Genomic DNA, 27,310 nt, shown 5'->3' on the forward strand with positions numbered 1-27,310 from the left:
GCTTTGCTGGCATTTTCGTAGTTTGTGGGCCATCTTCTTAATATCAGAAACACTTCTGAGACAGGAAGGGTTCTTTAGAGGCGTTATTTAACTGTAGAGGCTGCCCTCCCCCTCGCACTCACCCCCCTCCCCCACCATAGAGTTATGTGCATTTTATTTTTATAGTTTGAAGTCTCTCCAGTCTACATTTTGAGCAGCTTTAGTCACATTCTCCTCAAAAAGGTCTTCGGGGGGGGGGGGGGGGGGCAGGTGGGGGCGGATATGTATTTTTGTGGTTTGTTTTTGGTGGATGTTTTGGGCTTTTTTTTGTTCGTTTGTTTTGTTGGGTTTTTTAAACGAACATGTCTCTTGTCTGGCTTTCCAGATATCGAAGTTGCAATTCCCTATGCATCTCCCACTTCATAGAAAAATTATTTTTTCTCCACTGAAGCAGGCTCAGAAAGCTTTCATGAGCATTCTAGCTCAAATGCCAAACCACACAAATAATCACAGACAAGGAAGATAACTAAGGAAAAAATGTTATTTTTCCTGTATGTGGGAAAAGCTAATTCACTGAAAATTGAAGAAGAATTTTGCCAGTTTCAGTATTGGTTTTTACCTTTAGTATTCCCTTTAATCTGTTATGCACGAACAGACTCATAGGTAGAGCTACAGGCATGAGTTAGCCCCCACTATTTTGCAGAGTAAAGACCTACTAAAACCCTTGACTAGATAGTTAACACCTTGTTATTTAAGTGTGCATGCTCATGTGCTATACATATTTGCACAGAAGAAATATTGCATAACTGTTTTATTTTTTAAGTTTTAACAGCATTTCTTAAAACCAGCAAATTTAATGAAAAACCCCACAGATTTCTTGAATAGTATTTGCTTATGAAATTTGTTTTTCAAAGCACATTATTTCTCTTCAATCTTCTTTGACTCAGGTGGTTAAAATTTTATTTAATTTGAAATAAGTATATTGCATTTGATTTATAAGGAAGTAGAAGGCAGCACTGACCAGTGCTCTACTGAGGAAGCACTCACTACACCTTTTTCATTTGCTTCTCTCTGTATTTTTAAATGCTTATGCCATGAAAAAAAATCTGAGATGCATTCTCACCTACAAATACTTAGGAAGATACGTTAATAATAGTGTTTTATGAAGCATTTCAAATCCATCCAACATGATAATTTTAACTGTTTAGCAAAATAGTAAGTATGTTTTTGCCCTTTCAGTAGAAGTATCCCAGTTAAAAATGTCTAAACTGAGTGGACCCATATAAGCCTGTTTCTATTCTTCCTGCAGAGTACACTTTTTAGTGGATTTTGCCATATGCTTTTCAAAGGTGTCTATAACCGAGGTATTTCCTGTACCGATGCAAAGCAACCCTGAAATAAGGAGCTCTACTCAGAGCAGCTGCAAGTCCAGCATCCAGCTGCTGATGGCAGCAGGCATGTTCTTTTAGGGGACACCCTCGAGGAAGGCTGCAGCTGAGAACGGCACTCATGTTTCATGTTGGTGGTAATATGTCTGCTTAAAAGAAAAATTACCAAGGTGGCCGATCCCACTGTGGGCAACCATCCACAATGACCCACAATGAATCATTGGTTGTACTATATGATAAAATGAAATAAAGCTCCGTGCTGAGCAGATCCAGTTCACTCCTGTGATCAGTTAAAAACATGAGTTAGAAAGAATCCATACAGACACCTTTCTGAGCCCAAACCATGCAGAATTTACAAAGACTTATCTCCTATCCTATTTTTTACACAAAGCAGCAGAGAAACAACTTTGGGCAGATCATCTGAGAGCAATACACTCTGCATTTCACGGGATGCAATGCATGAAAAAAATAAGTACATTGCAGTTACTACATATTATACATATATCCCTAAATAATATCTATGTAGATACTATTTTACACACATACACAGAATCATTAAGGTTGGAAAAGATCTGTAAGATCATCACGTCCAGCCATCAACCCAACACCACCATGCCCACTAAACCATGTCCCACAGTGCCACATCCACACGTTCCTTGAACACCTCCAGTGATGGTGACGTAACTGAATCCCTAAATAATATCTATATTATTTAGGGATTCACCCTGAGCTTCTTATCATTTGCATGTTGAATTTCAAAGCTTGTTTCAGTGTATGCTTTCTAAGATTTTGGAATGGGCTGCTTCAGTAGGTCTGACTCAAAGCCTGACATTCTGGAGATAAATATGATTTATTTTCCTAGAGCTAAAGAGGTTTCAGAGATCTCAGGATTTAAAAAAGAAGAAGAAACACACTTTGAAATAAATAAGTGGAGAGGTAGGTCAAGATGGTAGGAAAACTGTAATGCCATATTTGTAAAAGCAACATCTTTGTCTCCAGGATTATCTGTGAGAAGTGTGTCCCCAGCATGCCCCAGCTGAAGTGAACATCCACACTCCTGGCACAGATTCAGAAACTTGCAAGATCATAAATAAAACTGAAGGCCTAATCATTAGTTAGCACGTAAGGTAGACAATGATGTAGTTTCCAGCAATTTTGCTTAGAATTTGTATTTCTTAATTAAAAAAAAAAATATATATATGTTTTAATTTTCTGTAGTAGAAAACCCGTATCAGCCTTTGGACAGATGTTCTAAACCATAAATTTTAGTGAGCCAGAATAGTCCGGATCTTGGAAATTTTTTAGACCTGGCTTCTACTTCTGGTGACTTCATCTCATTATACCTTTGTTATCTTGCTTGAAAACCCTTCTGTCACCCCATCCTCCCTCCAACCCTGCCAAGTATGTTTAGGAACTGAAACACTCTACAGTTCCTCTTCGGTATTAAAGAGATTGAGCTCTGAGAGCTCTTTTTAGACATACTTTTCCATTCCTTTGATCATTTTTACAGCTTATGCAGACTCTTTCCACCCACTTAGTGGTGTTCTTGGAGTGTCTTCCAGAAATAGACATACCAATCTCAAATAAATATTCTCTTTCCTATTGAAGTTGGTCCTACTTTCTCATTCAAGAACTACATTAGCACTTTTGACAGCAGTGTTACACTGTGAGCTCGTTTCCACCACAACTCCCAAAACCCTTTTGAGTCACTGCTTTCCGGACAGTATTTCCCATCCTGAGTGTACAATGTTAATTTTTTTCTTAGATGTTTGTCCATAATTTTTTCATTCTTAAAATGCTTGTTGTTTTCCTATGGGTAGTTTATCAATTAACACATACCTTCCAGGCATTTGTCTTCATCTTTATCTCCCACTTATGGGCCACACATGGATTTCCCTTCATCCATGAAGAAAGATAGTCCAGACCTCTCGTTGATCTTGCATAGATACCCAAGACTGTTCCGACGTCTTTCTTCCATATGGTACACGATGTCTGAGTCACTGATGCCAGGTTTTTCCACACACAGACAAGAATGATGCTATCGATCGTATTCTTATTTTCTATTTCCTCATTTCTAAAAGCACAAGCAAATTGATTTGCATTAAGTAACTGCAGACTTTAATGGCTCCAACTGTTATTACTTGTGCATGTCGCAGTCAGGATAACACGACCTTGCCTGGATGTGGAAAGAATATCCAGAAACCTCCGTTTCTCCCCATAGTCATCAGTGACCATGCCAGAAAGGTCTCCACTCCCCCCCATTCAGCACTTTCTCGGCTGTGGCAGGCCAACATGTGTCACCAATGTGCAAGTGGTACCTTCAAGCAGAAATTATGCTTATTACCAGACAAAGATTAACACAAGTCAGAACCCTCTAGTTTAGTATGTCAAGGTTACTGGCAAGCATAAGAGTGGAGTATTTAGAAGTTCCGTCACACATGGAAAACAAATAAAAGACATTTATCATGCTTTTTTAAATTTAGCCCTTTAGTCATAGCCCCTTCAAGTTTCCCTTTTACAGGTCCTTCTGCTAAGGAGGAATTCCTGCCTTCTCCATGGCATCCAAGGGAAGCAGGGAGCCCCTGAGGAGGCATCTCCCAGCTCTTCCCCAGCAGCCTGATCCCAGGTTACAGCTGTGCCGTAACAGAGCTGGCCTCAAGCACAGGCAGCCAAACCGCCAGCAGCGGGGAAGAGGCTGCAGACCTGGCTGGTGCGCTCAGGGCCCCAACAGCCTCTCAAATATAACATCCTGGATTGATCATCAAGTCTGATCGCCGCAGCTGTACCCCATCTTCTATGCATGTACTACACAGTAGGAACCTCTACCAACACTACCTCTCCTATTACTCACTTTGCTTTCCAGCCACTGCAAATAGGTATCATATGGCACTCAGCACTTCATCCAGTTCTGTTACCTTCGCTGTGGAAACTCTCTGTCCTCTGACTTTCAAGCAAGTCACTTAAAATTAATCAGCAGGAAAAGCCAGAGAGTGATTTTATTTTGGTTTTACCATCAGATATAAATCGACCATTGTTCTCATTTATCACATTGCCATCATCACCATAAGGATTATTGTTGCCCAAAGGATTTCTGAAGCTAATCCACCATCAGCCTCCACCAGTCACAGATCAAATATGTCATAACTCATATGCTATTAAAAAAAAACAAACTTCATTTCTTAGATGTCTTGATTGTAACATAAAGGTCATTTTGTTCCTGAATGTACAAATAGAACAAAACCTAAGACAATAGAAGCTTTCTAGTGAATACAAATAGGAAATCTCACGTATCCATGTCTGTAAAGCTTGTATCTAGTCATGCATAGGAAGAGAGTAGAAGGATGTGTCAAAAAAGTAATGTCTCTTAATCAAAGCAATATGTAAGCTCCTACCAGACAATAAGGGATAAGTATTTCATATAGTTGTTTCTCTGGAAAGTGAACATGGAGCAACAATAGTTTCACAGCTTCCTCTTTCCTACAGTCTTCAAAGATGATAGACACTTTGTCAGTTTCCCATCTTCTGAGAACATGCTTATCCTCCTCAGTTCCATTGAGCTGGAAAGAATTATAACTTATATTTCTCCCAAATGAGCTAGGAGAAAGACTTAAACATGCAGAAAATGAGGGACAGCCCAGAACATTTAAAGAACGATTTATAAAGTGCCCTAAATCCCAGTACGAAGGTGGGAGTACATTTTCAAACAATCGAAGAGTCCTATCCCTGAGCCTCAAAAAACCTGAGGACCAGCACACAGCTCTAAAGCAGTTTTAAAAGAATAAAATATTATAAGAGGTTGATGTTAGTAAAAATAAATCAGAATATTAGAATTATTTAAAAACAGGAAGCAAAACAATAATCTGTGGCAGGCAAATTAAATTCCAAGTAGGGCCTGTAGACTGCACTGGAGATAAGCCCCCCTAATAATGCTATGCATCTATTATATGATAACATATGACTTGAAATTAAACCAAAAATAACAACACAGAAAAGGCGAAAGTTTCCAAAAAATATATTCCATTCACTATGGGGGTAAACCCAGATATTAGAAACACTTTACCTTCCACCAGTCAATCAGAAGACAGGTACCGAAGTTGTTTTAAATCAACCGGTCTAAATAACTTGCCACAAAGCATTTAACATGCTGGCTGATGAACCGGGAGCTTCTCATAACTGAGATGTACATTCAGCATTGAGGGAGAGGAGCACTCCTTCCCCCTGTAGTCCTTAAGGCAGGAATCCAGGATTCCTTCTGTAATCAGTGGACTGAATGACTGATAGATTGATCGATTGATTGATCAATCCACCCATCCAATCATCCATCTCCATCCATCCATCCATCCATCAATCCATCCATCCATCAATCCATCAATCCATCCAATCACAACCCCATGGTTTCGTCCCATACTGGTGGAATCAGTTGCTCCTTGAAGGAAGGCTGGATACCCAGTTTAAAGTAGGTGCTAACTGTCAAGCTGGTGAAGCTGAGTGGGAAGCTCATTTTCAATAAGACATGGAATAGCTAGATTATTGCCAATAATTTAAACGACTACGTGGACAGTAAGGCCATTATATGTGCATTGGCTTGACTCAGAACCTAGAAAAATTTTGGAGTAGAAAACTTGATTAAAAACAGCTAGGGTGGAGTAAGGAAATTATTTGGCATCAGCAAGGTCGCTAAAGGAACACTACCTTTGCTTCTAATGAAAAAATTAGAAAACTGAAGAGAAGAGCCATGTGGATAACTGAAGAACTGGGAGAAAAGTAATTTATACTTAGTAATTCTACGGCCTCAACCTGTTCACCTGAGCTGGGAGAATATTAGGAAGCTACCTGCTCATCCAAGCACCTCTCAGGAGGGGAAAAAACATAAAGAAAACAAAGGCGTTTTCCACAGTGAAGAGGAAGGTTTAGAAGGATTCAGTTCCTAGAAATTGAAATAAGAAAAATTTAGAGTAACAAATTACCAGACACTTTATCACTTGGTTTAATTAAGAATTAAGCAGTGAAATGCAGGTAGGGTCTATAGCCTGTCACAGAAGAAGCCAGACCATATGATCACAACAGTCTTGTTTGCTTCTGTAAGCCTGTAGCTTCATTACAGATTTGCTCTCTCCTGGAGATCTCCAGTCCTATTGTAGAGGCTTCTGGCTACTTTCTCAAGAGCTCTTCTAAATCATCAGTTCAATAGTCACTTCTAAATCCATTGTAAACATACGGTAACAAGCACAATAGCTCTGTTACAGGCACTACCCATGAAACATTTTACAAGCAGCACATCATTCATACTGATCACTACAAATAGGCATAAAAATTATTGATTCCTTGTGCCTTTTCCGCTTGGGTAGAAGAACAGCTCCTGTCATTCACAGTTGCTTCTTTTCAACACTAGTTTTGTCTAAGTATTTCTATTATTACAGTCGATTTTTAGTTTTAGAAGTCACGCTATCCTCAGTTGTGGCATTTAACATCTGTATGAAAAGTGAGACAAGGCTCCAACCCGTTGCTTTATATGCATCACACTGGAGAGTTTTTAAGAGGGTGTAGTTTTGTCTGGGTTTTGGGAGTGTTTTTTTATTTGTTAGTTTTGAACATGAGAAGTGACATAGCAGACTGACTGACAGACATATGTCTAATTCATTCCTAAATATCTCTGACTTTGGAGACCGAATAATTATCTCCAGGCAAGCTGTTCCAGTGCTTCCCCATCCTGCACATGGGAAAGGTTTTCCTTATGTCTCTTCTCAACCTTTTCTCCTGTAATTCAAACCTCTGCTTGTTGTCCTGTCCATCCTGAACAAAGAGCACAGCATCAGAGCAGACAGGGGTGGCTCCGAATGAGCAATAGAAGGGAGGAGAGCAAGCAGTGTAATTTATAGTGAGTTATAATAATTGTGATGGACAAGTTTTTCTTCTAATAGGACTCTCCTTTTTTAGTCTGAACATAGTTGATCTCTGAACCCCAGTGAGTCTTGGCTTCTAGCTGCCATAAAGAGTGATTCTCACCCTTTTTACCATCCTGAAATTTGAGCTATGATGGCACAGTGGAATCAGCTGAAGATCCTCAAGATGGAAATTTCTTTTCTTCCTTTTCAGCCCATCTGAGCTCAAGTGGTTTTGGTCTAAACAGTGTGATATATGGCCTAATTACAGAGGTTTTGATAGACGAGTGTAGCTGCAGAGAGAAAAATAAACATAGGGTGGTTTGAAAGAGTCTGTACTGAGCTATCCCCTCCCTTACATACACACACAGAGAGTTAAAAATGACTGCGTTTATATATATCGCCACAAAAATAATACATACAGCATCTGTAAATCAAGGATTTTAAATATATACAAGCCCAATTATGCCTGTCATTGCATCTTCCTGCACATGGCAAATCTTTATAGATGGGCTGTGTGCCTTTTTTGTCTTTCTCAACTGCCCTGTAGGCATCAAGAAGCCCCAAGCAGTTTGAGGTCATAAGAAGGGTTGATGCAGTCTGTAAAGCTTTTGCAACTGCATCTGTGCATATGGTTATCAGACACAGATAAAGGAAAGGGTCAACTTTCTTCCAGTGAGCAAATTATGACTATTCTTAACAGGAATAGACTGTAGAGGATGCCATCAGTTTCATATTGATGCTTTTGTAATATATATGCATGATACGAGATACTCAAAGGTATGAAAGCTGTAAAGCCTCCTACTTCAGTTAATGAAATTTGTGTTGCCCCAAACTTTGAGAACACCACCCATCCAGAACTTGAGCACTGCAGTCCTCCAGGATTTGAGGACTGCCTTCCACCAGGTTTTGATCACTCCATTCCCCTAATGTTTGACGGCTGTGCTCCTAGAGAATTCAGTTACTGCAGTCCTCCAGGATTGAGGACTTGAAGGATGACTATTATGTTACTCTTTATTTAGTGAAGGAACAGGTAACATTAGACACAAGAAGAGTAAAGCTCAAAGTCAGTACAACTGAGTTTACTACAGAGATGGAACATGTCTCAGATAGATCCTCTAAGAATTGCCTTCTTTTTTCAAAGTAAAGAGGGAAGTTTGAAACAGTTTTATTGAAAATACAATAAAACAGTTTGACGTAGTCAAGGAAATGAGGGAATGGTGTGTGTTTGTAAGATGCTTTTAAAACTTTGCAGTTAGATGTAATAACAGTGTATTAGTATCCAGGCATCCTTAAAAAATTCAAGAATATTTGACCCCTAAAGCATTGTTTCTAGGCATAGAACAAGATCCTTTTGCATGATAATTTTCAGGCTTATCACAAGTGTAAATAAAGTGTTCTCATATTTGTCATCAACATGTATGAGGGAATGGAGGCCCGCACAACTTTCCGTGTTAAGTCATGTCAGGTGGAGTATAAAGAAATCGGGTGTATAGGACAGTACCATTGGAGACATTGCTAGATCGCATGGTATCTCAAACAATGACATTTGTAATCATTTTATTATTCTTTGCTGGCATCCATTCTAATTTAAATGCATTTTTGTTCCACATGGGTGACAAAAATTGGACAGAATACTCTAAATGAAGACCAGTATCCTGCATACAGTATTAAATGCTTTCATGTTTCTGTTACAAATACATCTCTTGATGCATCCTCGAATTGAATTTTGCTTTTTTCACAGCTGCATCACATTGTCATTCTTGGTCATGCTGTGATCAATACACCCAGTTCTTCTCCTTCTATCATTTGAAATCCAGGAGACATAAACTTCAGAAATATTTTTGCTCTCAAGCTTAAGTGTTTGAACTTGACCTCTGCACTGTTGCATCTCATCCAGTTTCACTGCTTCGTTCCTCAGGATTATGCAGCTGGAGATGATGAGGACAAGGTAGGGAAACAATGAAAGAGTGCAAAAGGAAAAAGAACTAAATGTATGAAAGGCAAGAGAAATTTGTCTCAAGGAAACTCTGTGTCAAAAGCAACAAGGCACAGTGGATCACTGAAAATTAAAGAAAACAAAAGGTAGAACCAGAAAATAGAAATAAAAGGGGTAGGGGAGCAAGAAGGGTAGACTGAGTTCAATAACTTAAAAAAAAGTTAACGTTAAAATTGCACAGCAACTTAACATACCACATCAAACACTACAGAATTCTCTCTGGTGCACTTATCTCTGTACAACACACACGATATATTTTAGTAAACTGATTGTGGTTTTGATATAGAGAAACTAGAGAAAAGACCGTGCCCCTTGTGCTAGGCCCCTATACTTGGGAATGAGAAAAATAAATACACAAAATACCAGAGATAAGAGTCTGGAAGGAAGACCAAAAGGAATGAGAATGAACTGAGAGAAGCCCTCCAATGCCACCTGCCAGTTTGACTTTGGTCAATAGTATTTTATAGCCTTGTTTTCAATTTAAAGGAGAAAAGAAGCAGAAATTTGGGTGTAACACACTAGCATCCCATAAAAATTTTAATCCTAGAAATTAATGTCATTTTTTTGTTTAAAAACAAGTTAAGACTGCACCATTTTATACAAGTGAATAAGGATTTAAACCCATTTTATAAAAAGGGAGAGTTGAGTTCTTGCGGCCACCTGGCCACAGCAGGGAGGAACTTGCTCTCCTGCCATCACACCATGCTCCATGCGAGGGTCTCGCACAGGCAGCAGGAACCCGTGCTTGGCTGGCACCAGTTTGGGCAGGTTGATGAAATCCCTGAGCGAAAGGTATGTAACCACTGAGGTTCACTTGCAGTTCTGGCTCCAGGGTAATTTCTGGAAAGCCTAAGGGAAAATATGTAGGCTGGAGGAGAAGGTTAGCTGATAGCACTAAGTAGAGGTATTAGAGAACTATAAAAATAGTCTCAACTATTACCCTTAAAAGAAAAAAGACTTGGACCTCAATTTGCTTGGAGTCTGAAAAAGGTTGCTTTTCAGCTACAGACATGTCTGTCTTCATAGATAGTACATGGATCATTTTTTAACCAAACTGTTACATTTAGACCCGAGCACCACGACTGCGTGCTTTGCATTTTTTTTAAACAAGCCAAAAAGCAAAGGTAGAATATGAAACAATAAACAAAGTATCAGATTGGAACAGACTCTCAAAACATGGAACCTGTTTTCCTCAACCAAGGGAAATTTTTTCAAAGTGAATCAGAAAAGTTAAGTTCGAATGGAAGATGCCCAGATAAAAGTACACAAATGGGACAAGCAAGTAGTGATATATCCCCTGGCCCTTGACTAACTCAAAATAGATATTGCAGAAAAAAAAAAAAAAATCAAGAATCATTGACTCTTATACATATGTGAACATGTTCAGAACAAATGCAATGGCTATTATGGTTTGTGTAAAATGCATTTGTGCAATGATTTTTATAGTTATGTATGAGGCATCCACATAAACGTAAATCTGAATTCCTGATTCAGTGTCAAAACTCATTGGTAAGTGGAATTAACATTGCTCTCACGGCTTCCAGAACAGCTGAGTTTGGCAGAACTCAAATGCTGTGGTAATGATAAATGCAAGTGATTCGAACTAGTGAAAAACAAACCCCGCAGAGATATGCCCATGCAAGCAGATGCAAACAGTAGGGCTGGCAGTAGCCCAGACAGTTATCTCCAGGCAATGTAGTGGGATTTATTATACTACATCTAGCTGTACCGAAGAAAAGAGGAAAACTTGGAGTATTTTGAGGATTTCCTATTATGATCAGTAGCAGATGGGGATATACAGGATATTTCCCACAGGAAAAAGGTATTTATACTGACCCTGCACTTAAGGTCAAAGGGAGAGGATGGATGTGCACACCTGGAGACCCACTGTACTCCATTTCATCTTTGCCGTGAGTAATGAGGCCATAAAAGTACTTTTGCTGTGATGATTATTGGTTATGGTTACGTTTAAGTGAAAGTAGCACATTCACCACCTTATGCGTAGCGGGGCTGTGAACGGGGGAGACGCGCTGGAGCTCAGCAGCCGACTAGCGTGAATCGCAGCGCTTAACTCTCAATGCAAAGACACCCTGGAGACACTGACTGAGTCCACGTCAGACTGCTATGGATGGCGCGATGACAGCAGTGGTACCCTGCAGGGCACACTGCTGGCACTGCCGTGTTGCACCACCCAGAAGGAGGATATGGCCATTAGGTCTCAGCCGCAGGGAGTGCCCCAGGCATCCCCTTGAGCCTCTCACCTCTGGGAGATGCACACTGGTTGGGGTGTCACATCACCGGTGAAGGATCTGCAGGAGGGGGTTAGCAGACTCGGTGGCCTCCAGAAGGACAAGGCTGAACCCAGTGTCTCCATCAAGAGGAAGCAGTGGGAGATAGTCACCAGAGACACCCTCCTGGAGATCGAGGCCCCTATCTGCCAAACCCCAAAGGTTTGTTCCTTGCTGGGGGCTGAGATTTGGGAAGCTGCAGAGAGACTGCCAAGCCTCCTCTGGACCCTCATGCTAGTACCCATTGCTGCCCACCCACACAGCCACCAACAACACAGCCAAGGGAGGCTTTGAGCATATCCAGAGTGACTCAAGCAATCAGTAGAGCAGGGATATATAAAAAGGTGAAGTACTTCATGTCTTCCCCAGACTGGTCAGGTCTGCTTTTGGCCTGAGCCTAGAGGCAGAGCTTCTGGGAACGTGGCATTACCCACTGCAGAGGAAGATACAGTGCAGAGGGCACATGAACCAGCTGGACATAAAAACGTCCATGGGACCAAGCAGGGTGCATCCCAGGGTGCTGAAGATGCTGGTTGATGTTACTGCCAGGCTGCTCGCTTTGAAAAGTCATGGCACCTGGGGGAGGCTCCTCATGCCTGGAAAAAGGAAATATCGCATCCATCTTCAAAAAGGGCAACAAGAGGATCCACAGACCTGAGGTCAGCTGGGCTGACTTCAGTCCCTGGGAAGGTGGTAGAGCAAATATTTCTTGAAGCCATTTCCAGCCACAGGAAGGACAAAAAGGAATTGCGAACAGCAAGCATGGATATACCAAAGGCAAATCGTACCTGACCAACCTGATTGCCTTCTGTGCTGAGGTGACTGGAGGTGCAAATAACTGGATGCGTGCATAAATGGAAAGGAGAGCGTATTGCTCGGTGTACACCCTGAATTCAACAAGGCTTTTGACAAAGTCTCCTGTAGTCTTCTTATAGCCAAACTGGTGAGATATGGACTGGATTAGTGGACCATAAGGGAGGTGGAAAACTGGCTGGTGCACAGGCTTAAAGGGTGGTGATCACAGATATGAAGTCCAGCTGTTGGCCAGTTACTAATGGCCAACATCAAGGGTCAAAACTGAGGCCAGTACTGCTTAGCACCTTTATTAATAATCTAGTTGATGGAATAGGGTGCGCTCTCAGCAACTTTGCTCGTCATACCAAGTTGGTAGGAGTGGCTGATAGGCTGCAGGAGCTGATCAAACGAGAGGCTTTGTGAACTCTGCTCATGGAGACATTCAGGTCTTGACTGAATGAGACCCGAAGTCAACCTTATCCAATTTGGCACTGGTTTGAGCAGGAGGTAGGACTACAGACCTCCATATGTCCCTTATTGCCTAAACTGCTCTACAGCTCAATGGCAAATGACTTGTCAAAGTTGATTTAAGGAATGCAGTTCCACAGCACAGAGATTGCAAAAGTATCTCTTGTAATAAAATAAAGACAGAGGAGTGCATGGTTGTTTTCTCCAATAGCTGAGCAAGAAAGGAAGAGGAGAGAATTCAGTATTGCAGGATAATGTTGCCAGGAGGCCCATAAATATATAGTGGCAATGAATAAATTCAGGCTGAATATTAAAAGGAAATTTAATTTCTATATCTAAATTAAGGAGGGAGATATGGAAGGGCTTTACAATTGGAATAACAGAGGTCTACCTAGTCTTGAATTTACAAAGAGACTAACACGGGCTGATTGTGGGTAATAACAGCGTATTGGACTCAGCAGTTCAAGAAGTCCCACTCAGTTTTTCTTCCTCAAGAGCTAGAGGGTTCACAAATGGTTACAACATCAAAGATGTCAAATTGCAAAAAATCAAAATGAAAAAATTTGCACTCTCCTTCTTTCACAGCTAACAAGAAGGCCAAACTTGTCTCAACTGTTCTAAGCATTTTTTTTCTAACAGATCATCACATATTTGCTCTTAATCATTTGACTGCATTTCATTCTAGCATTCTAACCACAAACTAGTTTTCTGAATGCTGGGTTTTTTCACTTTGGATTTGTTTCTTGTGGAGTTTTACCTATCATTTCTGAACTTATGGAAACCAGTTTTCCTGAAGTCCATTGCTTTAGTTTGCTCCCCTTTCTCCTTTGTTTCTGAAGACTGAACTCTGTCAAACATCTGTATTTGCTTTTAATGGTTCTTCTATACTATGAGCCAATTTTCTATGGGGTAATGTCTATTTTGCTGTTGTAACCTTCTGCTATTAATCTTCTTACTGCTTTTGAAGATTTCAGGTTTCTTCTCCTTAATTCTCAGTTTTACTACACATATGCTATATTTACTCGCTGTGTTCTCTCCTCCATATTCATTGCTTTTTGGAAATTTCACATTAATTTTCTGAATATGCAGTATAGAAGGTCACTATAGCCCTTGAAGACTCTATCTGGGAAAATCTAGTTTACTTATTAATATTTTTATGAGGAAAAACAGTGCTCCTAGTGCTAAGCCTTTAACATCAGCCCCAGTTCAAATCATCATCCATAACACTTTCTGCCTTCACATCATTGTTCCCAGCATCAACAATGGCAACCCCTATTGCTAAAGGACCATCAAGTCTGAGATTGTCATTGCTCACCAGATAGCTGTAAACCAGAGCTCATCTCTGACTCCATTGGTGCTTCTGATTGATATTTAGCCTTGTAATGTGTGAAAGTGTCGATGATGTGTGTGAAACCTCTCTGGAGCAAAAAGCAATCTAGAAGTGATTTTCTTCTATTGAAATCACAAGTAGTCGTACTCCTTCAGAATGGCAGAGAACTTACCTTCCCAAATATATAATACTCTCACAGCTTCTTTTAATCATTGTTGGGCCACTGACAGGTGGGTTTTTTCCTTACTTTAGAAATTTCAGTTATTTTCAGTAACTCCTTGAATAACAGATGAATATTTCTCTGCTGAAGTAGTAGATTAAGTAAACTTTTATGTTTAACATCAGTTAAGGAACTTTTAGACCTTTAGTTTCCTGAGAGTTTTCTTCAACAGTTGTCACTTTGTTCGAGATAGCATGCTAAAATATTTGCCACAGCATATTTCCTCAATTGTTTCTCTATACATTCACTTTCACTTATACTATAGTAGCTAACTGAGCACTTCTCAGCAGCAGGACCCCTGAATAGCTTTTAATTTTTGTAGATAGCTTAGGGAATTGTGCCAGGATTTAAAACTCATTTGGCACAGCTCTTACAGCTGTTGCATGTAGACACCTTCCCATTATATCAAGCCACACCAGACATTGTCTTTTTGAGGAGGTTGAGAGAAGAACCAGACAGTCACCTCTCCTCCTACAAAATTTCAGCAAGGCAAATCATGGTGTAACATTTCCCCCCTTTTTGAGAAATAAGCTTCCCCTATCACTAACATGGGTGATGCATCGTCACCTAGCAGACTCAATGAAGGTGATAAAGATTAGAAAACATTTGGAAACTGAACTTCATGGGCAATCCCAGAGAAACCCTTCACCTCAGTCTGAATTGCAGGCTGTATAAAACAACCTGTATTGGTCCTCCTCCAACAACTTGAACAGTGTATCACAACTGCCAAGTTGTACTTAAAGCAAAATATTAATAGATCAGAATGCCGAGGAAAACATATTCCCTGATGTACCCGGGAAATAAAAATTTCTTGCATTTTTGTTGTTTTAGGTGTGCTCAAGTATTTGGCTTTTGCAATTGCATTTCAAAAGTGTGAAAACTTGATGCCAAATGGCCTAAGAACTCAAAGACCAGAACACAACAGAGGAACAGAAACGTGCTGTTCTTTTGGCATTTTTTCTGAATGCAAATTTGGAAAATGCTTGTGAAAGCTAACAATTGGTGTAGGTATTAAATTACCCTCCTTACATGTTAAATATAATAAGCCAAAGCACAGAGGAAATGGCATAGAAAAGGGTACTGATATCTCTGATGACAGTCAACAAACTTTTAAATGTTTGGTTTTGTTTTGTTTTCAAATGTGCTTCTGTTACTCCCTTGACAATAAAGGGCACTGCCACATGTTAACTATTTACTTACATAATTTGCTGAACGGTGGCTAAAGTTCAGTGGTTAGATTTCAGTGCTGTGCAAGACTAAGTCCCGATAAACAACAACTAAAAAATGTTAAAGATCTCCTAGCACATTTTGGCTTTGTTAAAGCAATAAACCCCCTAAAGATACTACTATTAAAGCAATTTATTTCTCCATTGTTAGGGGCTCAATAGGAGAATAAAGTCTTTCAAAACTAAGTGTTCATTGAAAAGCAGATGTGAAGCTTGCTGGAGCTAAGGAAAATAGTTTGATTGCCTTAAACAGCCCCTGTTGAGTCCCAGAAGGAAAATTAGGAAAATAATGAACAAAATTAGAAAGTAAACCTCTCTAATGAGAAAAAAAAAAAAAAAAGGCAAACTTGGGCAAGGGTTTTGTGATACGATGCAAAAGATGAAACCCAAGATTACAAGCCCCTTTTTTCTCATCTTCACTTCTGATTCCAGGTTCCACCTCACCTTTCCATGAACTCTGCTGCACACATCTCGCAGACTGTGCTGCTCTAAGGAGTGTTACCTTTCCATCCAGTTGGTAAGGTTTTCAGATCAAATGCATATTCACCAATACATGCATTTTCAAGGTTCAGTCATTCGAAGGCTGTAAAATTCCTACCACCTGCATGCTGTTGGCAAAAAAACCCCATGTGCACAAGAATTTAAATCAACACATGCAGCTAGGTTTGCATTTTAACACTGGAGCATGTTCAGATGTCACGCCGTTTGAAGTGAACAGATGCAAGCTGTAAAAATTTACTATTTTATCACATTTGCGCAGGCACAATTACATTCAGTGGCAGTTTTGCTGAGATAAAGACAAGGAAGTACAATGGGAACAACATTTTGGAACAGAAGTAGTTTATTTAAACAGTACTCTGGGGGCATGCCAACATGGTCTCCAGCAGACAGTTATGTGTCAGCTATGCCAATACTCCAGATGGGCAGCACACACTGATCTGAAAATCATAGATATGTTATAAAGCATATCCTGCAACTAGGCTAAAAAGTTGCTTAAAAAAGCAAAATTGTGGTTGGACTTGATAATCTTACAGGTCTTTTCCAACCTTAGTGATTCTGTGAAAATCTACAGCATGAGCACCACTACGTGCAAATCTAAACAGCTTCCAGCTCACAGGTTGCTCTCTTCACTCCAGCTCAGAGCATGGGAATAATTAGAGCCCAAATGTCTACATCTACGTAGACATGCCCTGTATCATAGAATCATAGAATAGTTTGGGTTGGAAGGGACCTTTAAAGGTCTTCTAGTCCAACCCCCTCTGCAATGAGCAGGGCTTCTTCAACTAGATCAGGTTGCTCAGAGCCCCATCCAACCTGACCCTGAATGTTTCCAGGAATGGGGCATCTACCACTTCTCTAGGCAACCTGTGCCAGTGTTTCACCACCCTCATCGTAAAAAATTTCGTTCTTCCCTGTATACCCAGATCCTGCAAAAATCAGCATACTCAAAAAATCTTAGCTTGCTTAACATTTAAGTAATAAATTTTATTTGACCAACTGCATATTTGGAAAATGTAGACAAGCTTTTGGGAACACAAGCTGTTATTCAGCTCTTTTTTGAATTTTAAGCAAAAACCTAGAATATGAACATCACCAGGGATACTCAGGTTGGTAAAATTAATTGCGTAAAAAGAAGTTCTAATTTTGACTTCAATGGTTATGACCTAAATGGTTATCTACATATATACCTATGTGTTAGAACAGTCTTTGGAAAGCCTCAAGAAACCTCAGTCAGGTTTGGGCACCTTTTGTGAAAGGAGACATGAAAAAACAATAAAAGGGTATCTCTTCTGCATAGGAAAAAAAAAAAAAAAAAAAAAATCAGGCTAAGTTCCTGACCTAGCAAATATTTTCACATACTTCCCATTATTCATAGGCAATTACCACAGGCAAAGGCTGACTTTCTGTATAAAAGTTTGCAAGATCAGAGTATGTAAAAAATGAAAGCAGACATACCATCTTGATTCTTTACTAAATTGCAAGAGCTGAAAATTCAAGCCCACGATTTTCCCATCACAACAAATTTTCATGGCAGGACTTGTTCCTTTTGTTTATTGCCATTTTTATTTTCTTCTGAAGAAGATGTACTTTCTCCTCTAGTAGGTGATTTGTGATCAAATTAAAGACTCTTCCCATCTCCTATTAGAAAATTTTAATCAACTCATTCACAAGATACGTCTATCCACAGGCACGACTATGATCCAGCTTGGGTCTCAGCAGTCATACGGGCTTTGAACTACACCAGCTGCATATCATTTGAAATACAGACATAGCAGCACTCAGTGCCCCATAGGTTAATCCCCCCTACTGTAAAACTCCAAGCTCAGATATATCTGTTTCGGTTGCAGCTCATGCAGACGTCTCAATCACAAAGAATCCAGCACACATGCCCCTGCAAATCCTAACAGAGTCCTAGTACATCTGGGTGCATATCCTCATGGCACAGCTATAACCAGCAATGAAAGCAGAGTCGATGTACCCAGCACTGATTTGTTACACGAGCATGGCCTGTAGAACAGACTATTTTCAAAATGAGCCCAGGCATTTGGAATTAGAGGCATAATACTTGACATCTCACGAGGAAGAGTGGGTCAGTGGAGGCTATAAAAGCAAGTGCAATACAGACTCAGTGATTAGATTGAAGCTCTTCCAACGCAGAAACTCTTCATCTTTTAACTCTCCAGTAATTAAGTCATTACAACCAGATTAATTGCTCAAAACCTTTGGTTTCACTCCCTCTTTTTACTGCTACTAGTAGCTTTTCACTGACCCATAAATCTGGAGGCTGGCGGTGCCTCTGGGGGAAGGCTCCCATAACTCTGACACAGCATAAAACTAATGCACATGGAAATAAAAATCGACTTTGAACTTCAGCAGTGTTAAGAATCTACAAGAAAAGGAGACCAGGATGGTGATATGCTCTGTGTACCCTGTGTAGCTGCTCTGCGTCACGCAGAGGTTGGCCAGTGCCAGTGGCTTTCTTCCAAGGTGTACGACCACATTCTGCAAAGCTCAGGTTTCTCCATAAGAATGCTCAAATCCCATACAATTTGTTACACCTTAGAAGTTATTAAGTACATACTAAACCCTAAAGCCCATAAATGCTTTACAGCACTGGGCCTTTTATAACTTGTATGAGTTCTGGCTATGATTCACTATGGGATCAGAGCAGCCACATCAGGGTATAATAAAACAAGATATTTGTTCATGACTTATTTTTACATGGAGAAAACTAATAGGAAACATAATTTGTGGGTTTTTTTAAATTCTCATTATTTTTCTAGGGTTTCTAGTGCAAATTTGTAAACAAGATTTTCTGGGAAAAATCCGATGATGTGATTGAGCTGGTCAAAAGAGACAGCAGAAGTTCTTTTCCCTTTGGTCAGACAACAAACAACACTGTAAAACTCAGTGGGGAGAACTCACTTGCAGCTTTTGAGAAAATAAACCTTTTGAGAAAAGAATCAGGAAAAAAGAAAAAAAGACCAACTAAGAGAGTTACATTTGTGATAGCATTTTTCCACTCGGACAACTGCAATCTTAGGTATTCCGGTATCGGAGGCAAACTGCTGATAACAAAAGAATTGTCAAAGGTATGTCAAAGCTAAAGCTGCACAATATGACAGAAGACCGTTGCTGAGATTCATACCCTTGTGTCTCTTGTACATGCAGGTTTTGACTGACTTTGGTTTTCATGACAATGGAATTTTTCCTGCCCAGGATGGAAAGTAAGAACCTCTTCCTAAGCCTACTGCTCTGCTACAGTGTGCTCAGAGCTGCCCATTCTCATATGGTAATTGAAGAGAAGACAGAATGCAACCTGTCAAGGAGCAACAAAATGAATCTCCAAGATCTCCCACCCATCTCCATAGTAGGTTAGTAAAATCTGCCATTCGGTGCCAAATTAACAAGATTTGCAGAAAATAAAATTGTTGATTAATATGGATTATTTTGATAGCTTACTGCAACATTTCAATTTCATACAAATGCCTTAGTAGTATGCAGAACTGCATTGGCAATGCAGCCACAGCTTCCAAGAATGGCAATGTGGCAAACCACAGTTTAGAGTAAAAAAAAAAAAAAAAAAAGACAACTTATTTTAGTTTTACAGACTTCACTTCTGGTCCTATCATACTGTACGTCTTTTTATATTGAAGAGAAGTGTTTTTCTGGTAATATGGGTGTTAATCTTCCTTTGAAAGTCTAGTGCAATTAGAAAAAGTGAACATAATGCTTAACTCTTCTCCACAAAATTTTTTCCAGGTGTCTGCCTTAACTCTTTCAATGTAATTTAAGCCAACTTTTTTCTTTCAAGAAACCTACAGGTATTTGGGGATAATTAGCTGCAGAACGTAATTCATAACCATGTCAAAATTTTAATAATTCAAAAAATAAAACTTCTCTTGTTTAGCTCCTTTCTACAGACTTTTAGGACTTTTGCTTAGAGCAGGTTTGTTTCTTACTTTGTTTCCTGTATTTTCTCTGTACTCTTGCTCAGGACAATGTTTCTTTAAGGAGAAACAGTTGCCCCACACATGCATTTCCAATGAAATCTGAACCTCTGAATCCTGAGTTGACTCAAGATTGTTTAACTGCAAGTTTATTAAACCTTGTGCTCTTCTGCAGCCTCCCAAGCTGTATGATTTCATGGTCCTTGTGAGCCTAGATGCCTGCAGTCTCACACTTCCAATAATGTTTTTATTCCAATTAAAATCAGAGGTATAAAATACATTCCCTTCAGCTGATTTCTCTATCTTCTCACAAAAACGTGCCCGTGCCTTAAACATAGAAGATAGGCTATGTCATGCCATATTGCTTTGCTGACAGACATCCAAGACAGCAAAAATCTCCTAACGCTGCCAGGTCCTTTTGCTTTGGATGGTTCTGCAATGCCTCACAAACACCCTTCCTCCCTCCCTGCCCCGTTTGGTCGTCTGCAACAGACAGAGCATCCCTGGATCCTCACCACTCCGTGGTGAAGCCCGGCTGCTTTCCCATTTTATAGCCAACAGAGAGATGAAGCAATTAGCCAAGGTAAGAAAAGAAATCCACAGCAGACTAAGGGGCTGAATCTAACCAAACAGCATAACCTCCAGCCAGCCCACCTCTCGTTCTTCTCCTACACACATACAAACAGAATGAACACTTGACACTGAAACCACAAGAATAATTCAGAAGAGCAGATCTTGACATAATACTCACCTCTTCTGTAGTCCGCTTGTCTCAGCTGACTGTTCCAAAAGGGAAAATACAGATGCAAAACCCACACAGTTGGCCAGGGCTGCACTCATTTTCTTGGGGCACGAGGCATTTCCCGAGGTATCCCGAGGCCTCTCTGCAACCCGCTTGTTCGAAGGTGAGAGGCCAGTCTGATCCTCCGCTATGCCACACCTAAAGAAAATTAAAAAAATACCAAGTGAGTAATAAAACTGAGACAAATCATTCCTCTTTTTCTCTTTCAATAGAATCTGACCTAAGTTTTGAAATAGTTTATTTTGGAGCTGAAACGGCACATGCTCAAACCTTTCTGGGTTTTATTTCAGATAACGAGTAGCCACATTACCTCTATCACTTATTAACTAAAATAATTGAATTATAACTTGATAAACTAAATAATTGAAAGCATGCATTAATGCATGGCGTATGAAGAGCATTTGAAAGTCCCTAGCCATGACCTTTCAAATGGGCAGAGAAAAGGTGCAGGAGAAAGGACACGCACTGGTTTGGGGGTTCAGGTTACTGGACCAGGGCACCTTCCAGCCCTGCCGGTACCTCCCACTGAGAGCAGGAGGATGACAGCAGATCTCACCATTTTCACTGAAGTGAGCTGGGAATAACGTCGCCTGCCTCACTCCAGCGTATTGTGAGACATCACTGGAGGCCCATCCTTTTCCCCTGATTTTTGCCGGGCTCTGTGCATTACGCAGAAGCCGCATGAAGCAATGGAGCCGTGCCCTTCACGGCACTGGCTGCTGAAACGAGGGGAAGAGTTGCTAGAGGGAGAGAAACTGCCTTGGAGACAGTCCTGCAGAGGGTGGAAACAGGTCCAAATGGGAGAAACTAAAGCGAAGAGGGGAAAGCAGCTGGGAAAAGGAGCCAGAGAGAAGCGGGAAGGGCAGGCGCAGCGACGGCTCCTCCAGCGCTGATGCTGCTCGCTCTGCCTGCAGCCCCAGCAAAACCCCTGCAACACTCAGGGGGGAGGAAGAAGCCGCACGTGGTAATATTTATTATAACAACAGTGTCATGGCAAAAGGCTGACAGGCTGGTCTTCCCCATCACCACCACAGAAACAATTTAGACCAAATATTGAGAGAGTGTTTAAATAACCACAGCCTCCTCCCCCCTCCTGATACTGTCAATTTCTTTACGATTTATCAGTTATAATTTGCCATGCTGATATACATAATCTATTTTTGTATAAGCTAACAGAAAAATTTATTGTCAGCTTGACTTAAACATTTTGGATAGAGCTTCCTATCTCAGCGACGTTTTCTTATACCAAATCCTGTTCCTTCTGGTTGGCCACACAGAACAGAGATGAAGGCACTCATGGTACACCTCAGTTTTTAAATGTTGCTGTAGTGGTACTCGAGTAATAAAACTTGTGCAATCGGCTGTTTACACACCTGTCAATCAATCACAGTGCTCATGGTACCAAAAGATGAAATGTCTGGCTCAAATTCAATAAAACCCGAGGCTGGAGTTGAATCACATCTTAAAAGGTAAGCAGAGGATTTGCTAGCATCAACTGGTAAAACACACAATTATCTAATTAATGCGTGCGTTTTACAGCACTTCAAATCTCAGTTGTATCAACAGGGTTAGAGGTGTGTGTTACCAACATTTTCCCAAGCCTGTATTACATTTTCCCACGTTGTCACAGATGAGGTTTGCAAGGAGCTGGTCAGTTGGGCAGCTGTTGAAAACACGGTGGGTAGAGCATGAGGAGTATGAGATTAGAGGCCGGTTGGGAAAAGCAGGTGTTTTACCCAACCCAGAGGAACTATAGAAGAGACAATTACAGCACTCACCTGTCAAAAAAAGCATCTCTACATTTCCCTCTTGTCTGCCCATAGGGCATCATTTTATTCTTTACTGAATTCCCTGGAATAATTAAAGCGCATTTACAGCACACCAATGTTTAAATCTGTGTTTAATGATGTCATATACCCTTTACCTGAATGTTATTGAAACAATTTTATAGGCAAGGCAATCCAGACAATCCCATACAACTGTACTATAGAAAGTTAAATTAATGTAGAATTAAATGGCTTACAAGCATCTTGGTTACCGTCAGAAGGTTTCAAAGGGCAGCATAACAAAGCCAACATAATCTGCCAGCTGGATTTGGAGCTAAACCGCTAATCCTAGTTAGTGCAATGCCTTTTTTAAGATGTGCTCTTATTAAGTGACAATAACTTTACATGCTTGAAGTATAGTTTTTCCTCCCACTGTTTCTTAGAGATGTATAACCCTAACTATAATGATGCAAGGATAATAAATGAAACGCCCCAAATCAGCCCAAAATATGTATTCTTCATTCTGTAAATCCTGGCAATTATTAAATATTCAAAAAGATATGGATAGCAAATACTGGAATAGACAAGGACCCACCATTCATCCGTGGGCATATGTAAATTTTTTATCCCAATCTTTCATCACATACAGGTAGTGCTTATTACAAACCTCACAGACACAGAATAAAGGTATCAAAAATACCGTAACAGATTAGTGAGCTGGGAAGTGTCTCACGCTTTAACAGTCTTCCTGTGTTAGATCCCAAACAAGTCTTAGGCATGGACTCTCTATATAGTAATAAATAGCATTAGAGCTGATATGATAATAATGATAACAACAACTGCAGTAAATACTATTAGCCCTCAGGAGATAATATAGGGACGTTCACAAATATGAGTGATTTGATATAAAGAAAAAAAAAAGTTACATCAGGCATAGTCTGACCCCCCCAGCTAAATTTACCAGATCCAAGATTCAACTCTACAAATATTCGCAAACCTTTTGAAGCTAGAGGCACATTAATGGAACATCTTTGCAAGTAAGGTTTTGTAAAACAAGATGGTAGGTGAAAAAGGAACAAAACTGAAGAATGAAAGGTAGCATCATACAGATGAAGAGGTTTTGCTTGTGAAAACCAGCGTACACTTGTTAATTCCTGCCAGAATTATGCAGGTCACACCACCTTTTAAGAGAAAAAATGGAATTCTAAATATTTTTCCTATTTTTATTCATGGGACTAATGTGCATAAGTACCCCCATCTTTTACACAGAGACCTTTAGTTTTATTTCTCTGAAATTATTTTCCTTGTTTGCATCTGACCAAACAATGTGTAAAAAAGCCCTCCTAAAATACAAACATCGGTACTCTCCTGCTTCCCACAAGCAGCGGTGACGGCACGAGTTCAGACACGCTATGTGTGAGAACAGCTCCTAGAGACGAACGTCTTCGCTGCAAAAGTTGCAGTGATGAGGTGGCAATGCAGGTTATCTGCCTTCTCTTGCACAAAAATAGTATTAAGCATCTCAATTAAATAAAATGTGCTATAAAATTGATTTAATATTATGTTGTGCTCTTCTCTTTGAAGATTTAACTAAAAGATCCCAGAAAGTCAGCAGGAAAGAGGCAGAGAACAAGAAATCTTCCAAGGTAGGTGGCTGTTCGGAAAACATTGTTGAATTAGAACGGTTTATTACTTCTATAGTTTTCCTCAGTGTATTCATTGCAAGGCTTTTACAGTCATTCCCCGATTTAAATAATTTACATACAGTTTGAAGCTCTAAATACTGTAAAAACAGATGCAAAATATTAATGGTGGAAAGAAAACTCTGATCTTAGATCAGTTAGAAGTTATTGTTTGGGTTTGGGGGGTCTTACTGGTTTTGAATTTGCTTTTGTTTTTTACAGTTCTCTCTTACACAAAAGGTACTTTAACCTTGAGCTGGTTTAAGTATTTGTAAAATTATTTAGGCATCCGCCATAAAGAGGTATCATTCCCAGTCACACCCTGTGGGTTAACTGTACAGGCTCTGCAGCCCGGGGGCACAAACTCACTATCTGCTGATTTTTAACTGTAGGAGCCAAAAAATTGAAGTAGAGGCATACGAAGAAGCTCATATTTGGTTGAAAATGTTAACTAGTAATTTTATCAGATCAGTAGATTCAGATTGATAGATTTCCTTAATGTCACGTTACCCGTAGGTCTTGAATGTGAAGTATCGCATGGGCTGGACTCCTGTATTTTAAAGATTGCCTAGAAGAGTGGAAAATAGCACTTTTACTTTACTTTTAATATGTCATGATAGCCATTTATAGCCAAAGCAGTCATTGCTGCAACCAGAAACATTTAGAGCTCCTTCTTTTCCTTTCTAATTAATGTCTCGTGTGGTTAACCTTCCTTGAAACACTTCCTAAATTCACAGAATGACCCAGGTGGAAAGGGGCCTCAGGACATCATTTAGTTCCACCTTCAGCTCAAAGCAGGACATTCTTGCAATCAAACTTTGTCAAAGTATTTTGGCTTAAAAGCTCCTAAGGCACTTAGAGACCACAGAACATTTTACCTTAAAATTGAAACTCCTGAGAAAGTACCACGTTAAAAAAGTGCATAGGGCGCCTGGAGCTGGAGGGCTCCAGAGAACTCTCCCAGGTCCCAGGCACATGCTCATCAACCCAAAGTTCTCCACCTTTCCAAAGCACAGACAGAGAAGCAGCACTCCTTGGGTAGGCTGAGAGATCTTTTTCAGCTCACTTACCTGTATTTGCCGTTAAGAATTTCCACGCACAAATCTGATGCACGAAGTATTACCGAGCTCCAAAGGCAGCTTGACAAACCAACCATGAGAGGTAGAGCATTGCCAAGTCACCTCCCCTCTCTCTCAGCCTCACAACTCAGGAAACAAAGTGAGTATCAGCCCCACACACTGACAGGGAGGTTTCGCTCTTTCATTTGAAAAGTTTGGGGATCCAAGAGTAATTCCTCACTTTGCTTTACTGATAACGTCATTGTCTTTGCAGATTCTTGCATCCCTTTCTTTGCCGCTGCCACATTGTTCCCTACAGGGCATTTTCCAACGCTCTATCCAGTCATGTTTCTAATGGCTCAAAATATGGGACTCATGAGGTTTACCATTTTGCGCGGTAGGTTGGTCTCAAGCCAGCATTTCCTGTGATCCAGTCCCACCACATCTCTATATTGCTACGAATATAGGTCTCACTGCTAGCAATCGCCTACTCATCTCAAGCCAGAAGCTCCCGCGGTTCACTTTCTTTGCACCTATGCTTTATTCTGACCCATACTCATTTTACGTTTATATGAATTTTCATGTTTTTTTCTTCTAGAAAAACGCTGAACCAAAGACATCTCCAAAACCAAGGCCCACACCAGCTGCTGACTGTGTGCCAAACTTCAAAACCTGCAAACCACACTTGAATTCATGTTGTAACTACTGTGCTTTGTGCAAATGCCGAATTTTTCAGACCATCTGCCAATGTCTAATGTTAAACCCAAAGTGCTAAGCCAAGCTGGGAACACAATAAGGCTTCTGTCTTTCATTAGCTTCTCAAGTGTATATTTCAAACCGCCCCATGTGTACAGCAATCAAAGCAGAGAGCTATGAAGCTGGCAGATTGGATTTGCCCCTCTTAAAATTAAATGAACAATGGTTTTTTTTCATGGGGTTAATGCTATCATAAACAGGATGTTTTTTCAGGGAGCAGACAACCAGAGAGATTGACACTGAAGAGGTATCATCCCCAGCGGAGCATTAGTACATCCACCTCCAGGGTTCTTAGTCATTCTACCAGTAATCAGTATCTCCAAGGTGTATAATATACACGTGTATTTGAACCCTGAATGTATCTGTGCCTCATGACTTAAAAATCAGAATTTTTTCCCCAGCCGTATCCATAGGAATAGAGTCCTCAGCCCTTCTTCTCCTGCTGCCAAGGACAGAGAGCATACAGAGTCCAAATGCAGGAACACATATCCAGGACTTTGAGGAAGAAAGGAAAGATCAGCAAAAAATGAATGTGTATCCCACATGTACATCTTGAAGAAACCATTACAAGCAATCAATCTCTCTTTCTTTGCCTGTTCTTACTATGGGCGACTCCCAGCACCCACCCCAAGCGTGAATTTAGGTGGCAATCTCCATGTGCTGCTTGCAACCAGTGACCACAGGAAAAACAAATTACTGAATGCTGTATCAACCCTCAAAGGCTCAGAAACAGCTCTGAATGAATGGATGAAGCTCAAGGCAGCACCAAACAAGTGTCTGGAAGACATCTTTCTCTTGTTCTTGAAGCTCTTTGCCTTAACCTTGAGTTATCTGAGATGGCACAGGAGGAAACCCTTTCTTGGTTAAACTACCAGGAGAGGTGTGGTAGGTCACAGGAGAGCAAGGAGGGAGCAGACCCAGAAGCTGTCCCCAACATTGAAGACTCTTCATCTGCCAGACTCCAGCTCTTGCGTTTTACCTCCTCTGTTCTCTAACTACGCTGTTCCTCTCCCCCACTCCTGTACACTTTTTTTTTCTTCTGTGGGCCTTTCTTGATTTTAGTATTTTCCCTTCATCCCACTGCTATTGCTACTCACCGCAGGAGCCATGTGCGCTCCCAGGGCTAAAACTGCATCTTCCATGTTCACTCTACCTGCCTGCTAATGACCGTACCAGTGTCCCTACTAAAGCTCTTTAGAAAATATCTGATTGTGAAAGCT

General features: G+C 40.4%; 1 protein-coding gene across 1 annotated transcript; it reads left to right on the top strand.

The window, feature by feature from the left end:
• The first annotated feature begins 19,269 nt into the window (after positions 1 to 19,269).
• ASIP (agouti signaling protein) lies at positions 19,270 to 26,109 on the top strand. The gene is made up of 3 exons (XM_059827294.1): positions 19,270 to 19,450; positions 24,179 to 24,240; positions 25,933 to 26,109. The coding sequence occupies exons 1-3, from the start codon at positions 19,270 to 19,272 to the stop codon at positions 26,107 to 26,109; spliced, it is 420 nt and encodes a 139-aa protein (XP_059683277.1).
• The last annotated feature ends 1,201 nt before the right edge of the window (positions 26,110 to 27,310 follow it).

The sequence above is a fragment of the Gavia stellata genome, chromosome 20 (genome assembly GCF_030936135.1).
Source record: "Gavia stellata isolate bGavSte3 chromosome 20, bGavSte3.hap2, whole genome shotgun sequence".
Classification (NCBI taxonomy): Eukaryota; Metazoa; Chordata; class Aves; order Gaviiformes; family Gaviidae; genus Gavia; species Gavia stellata.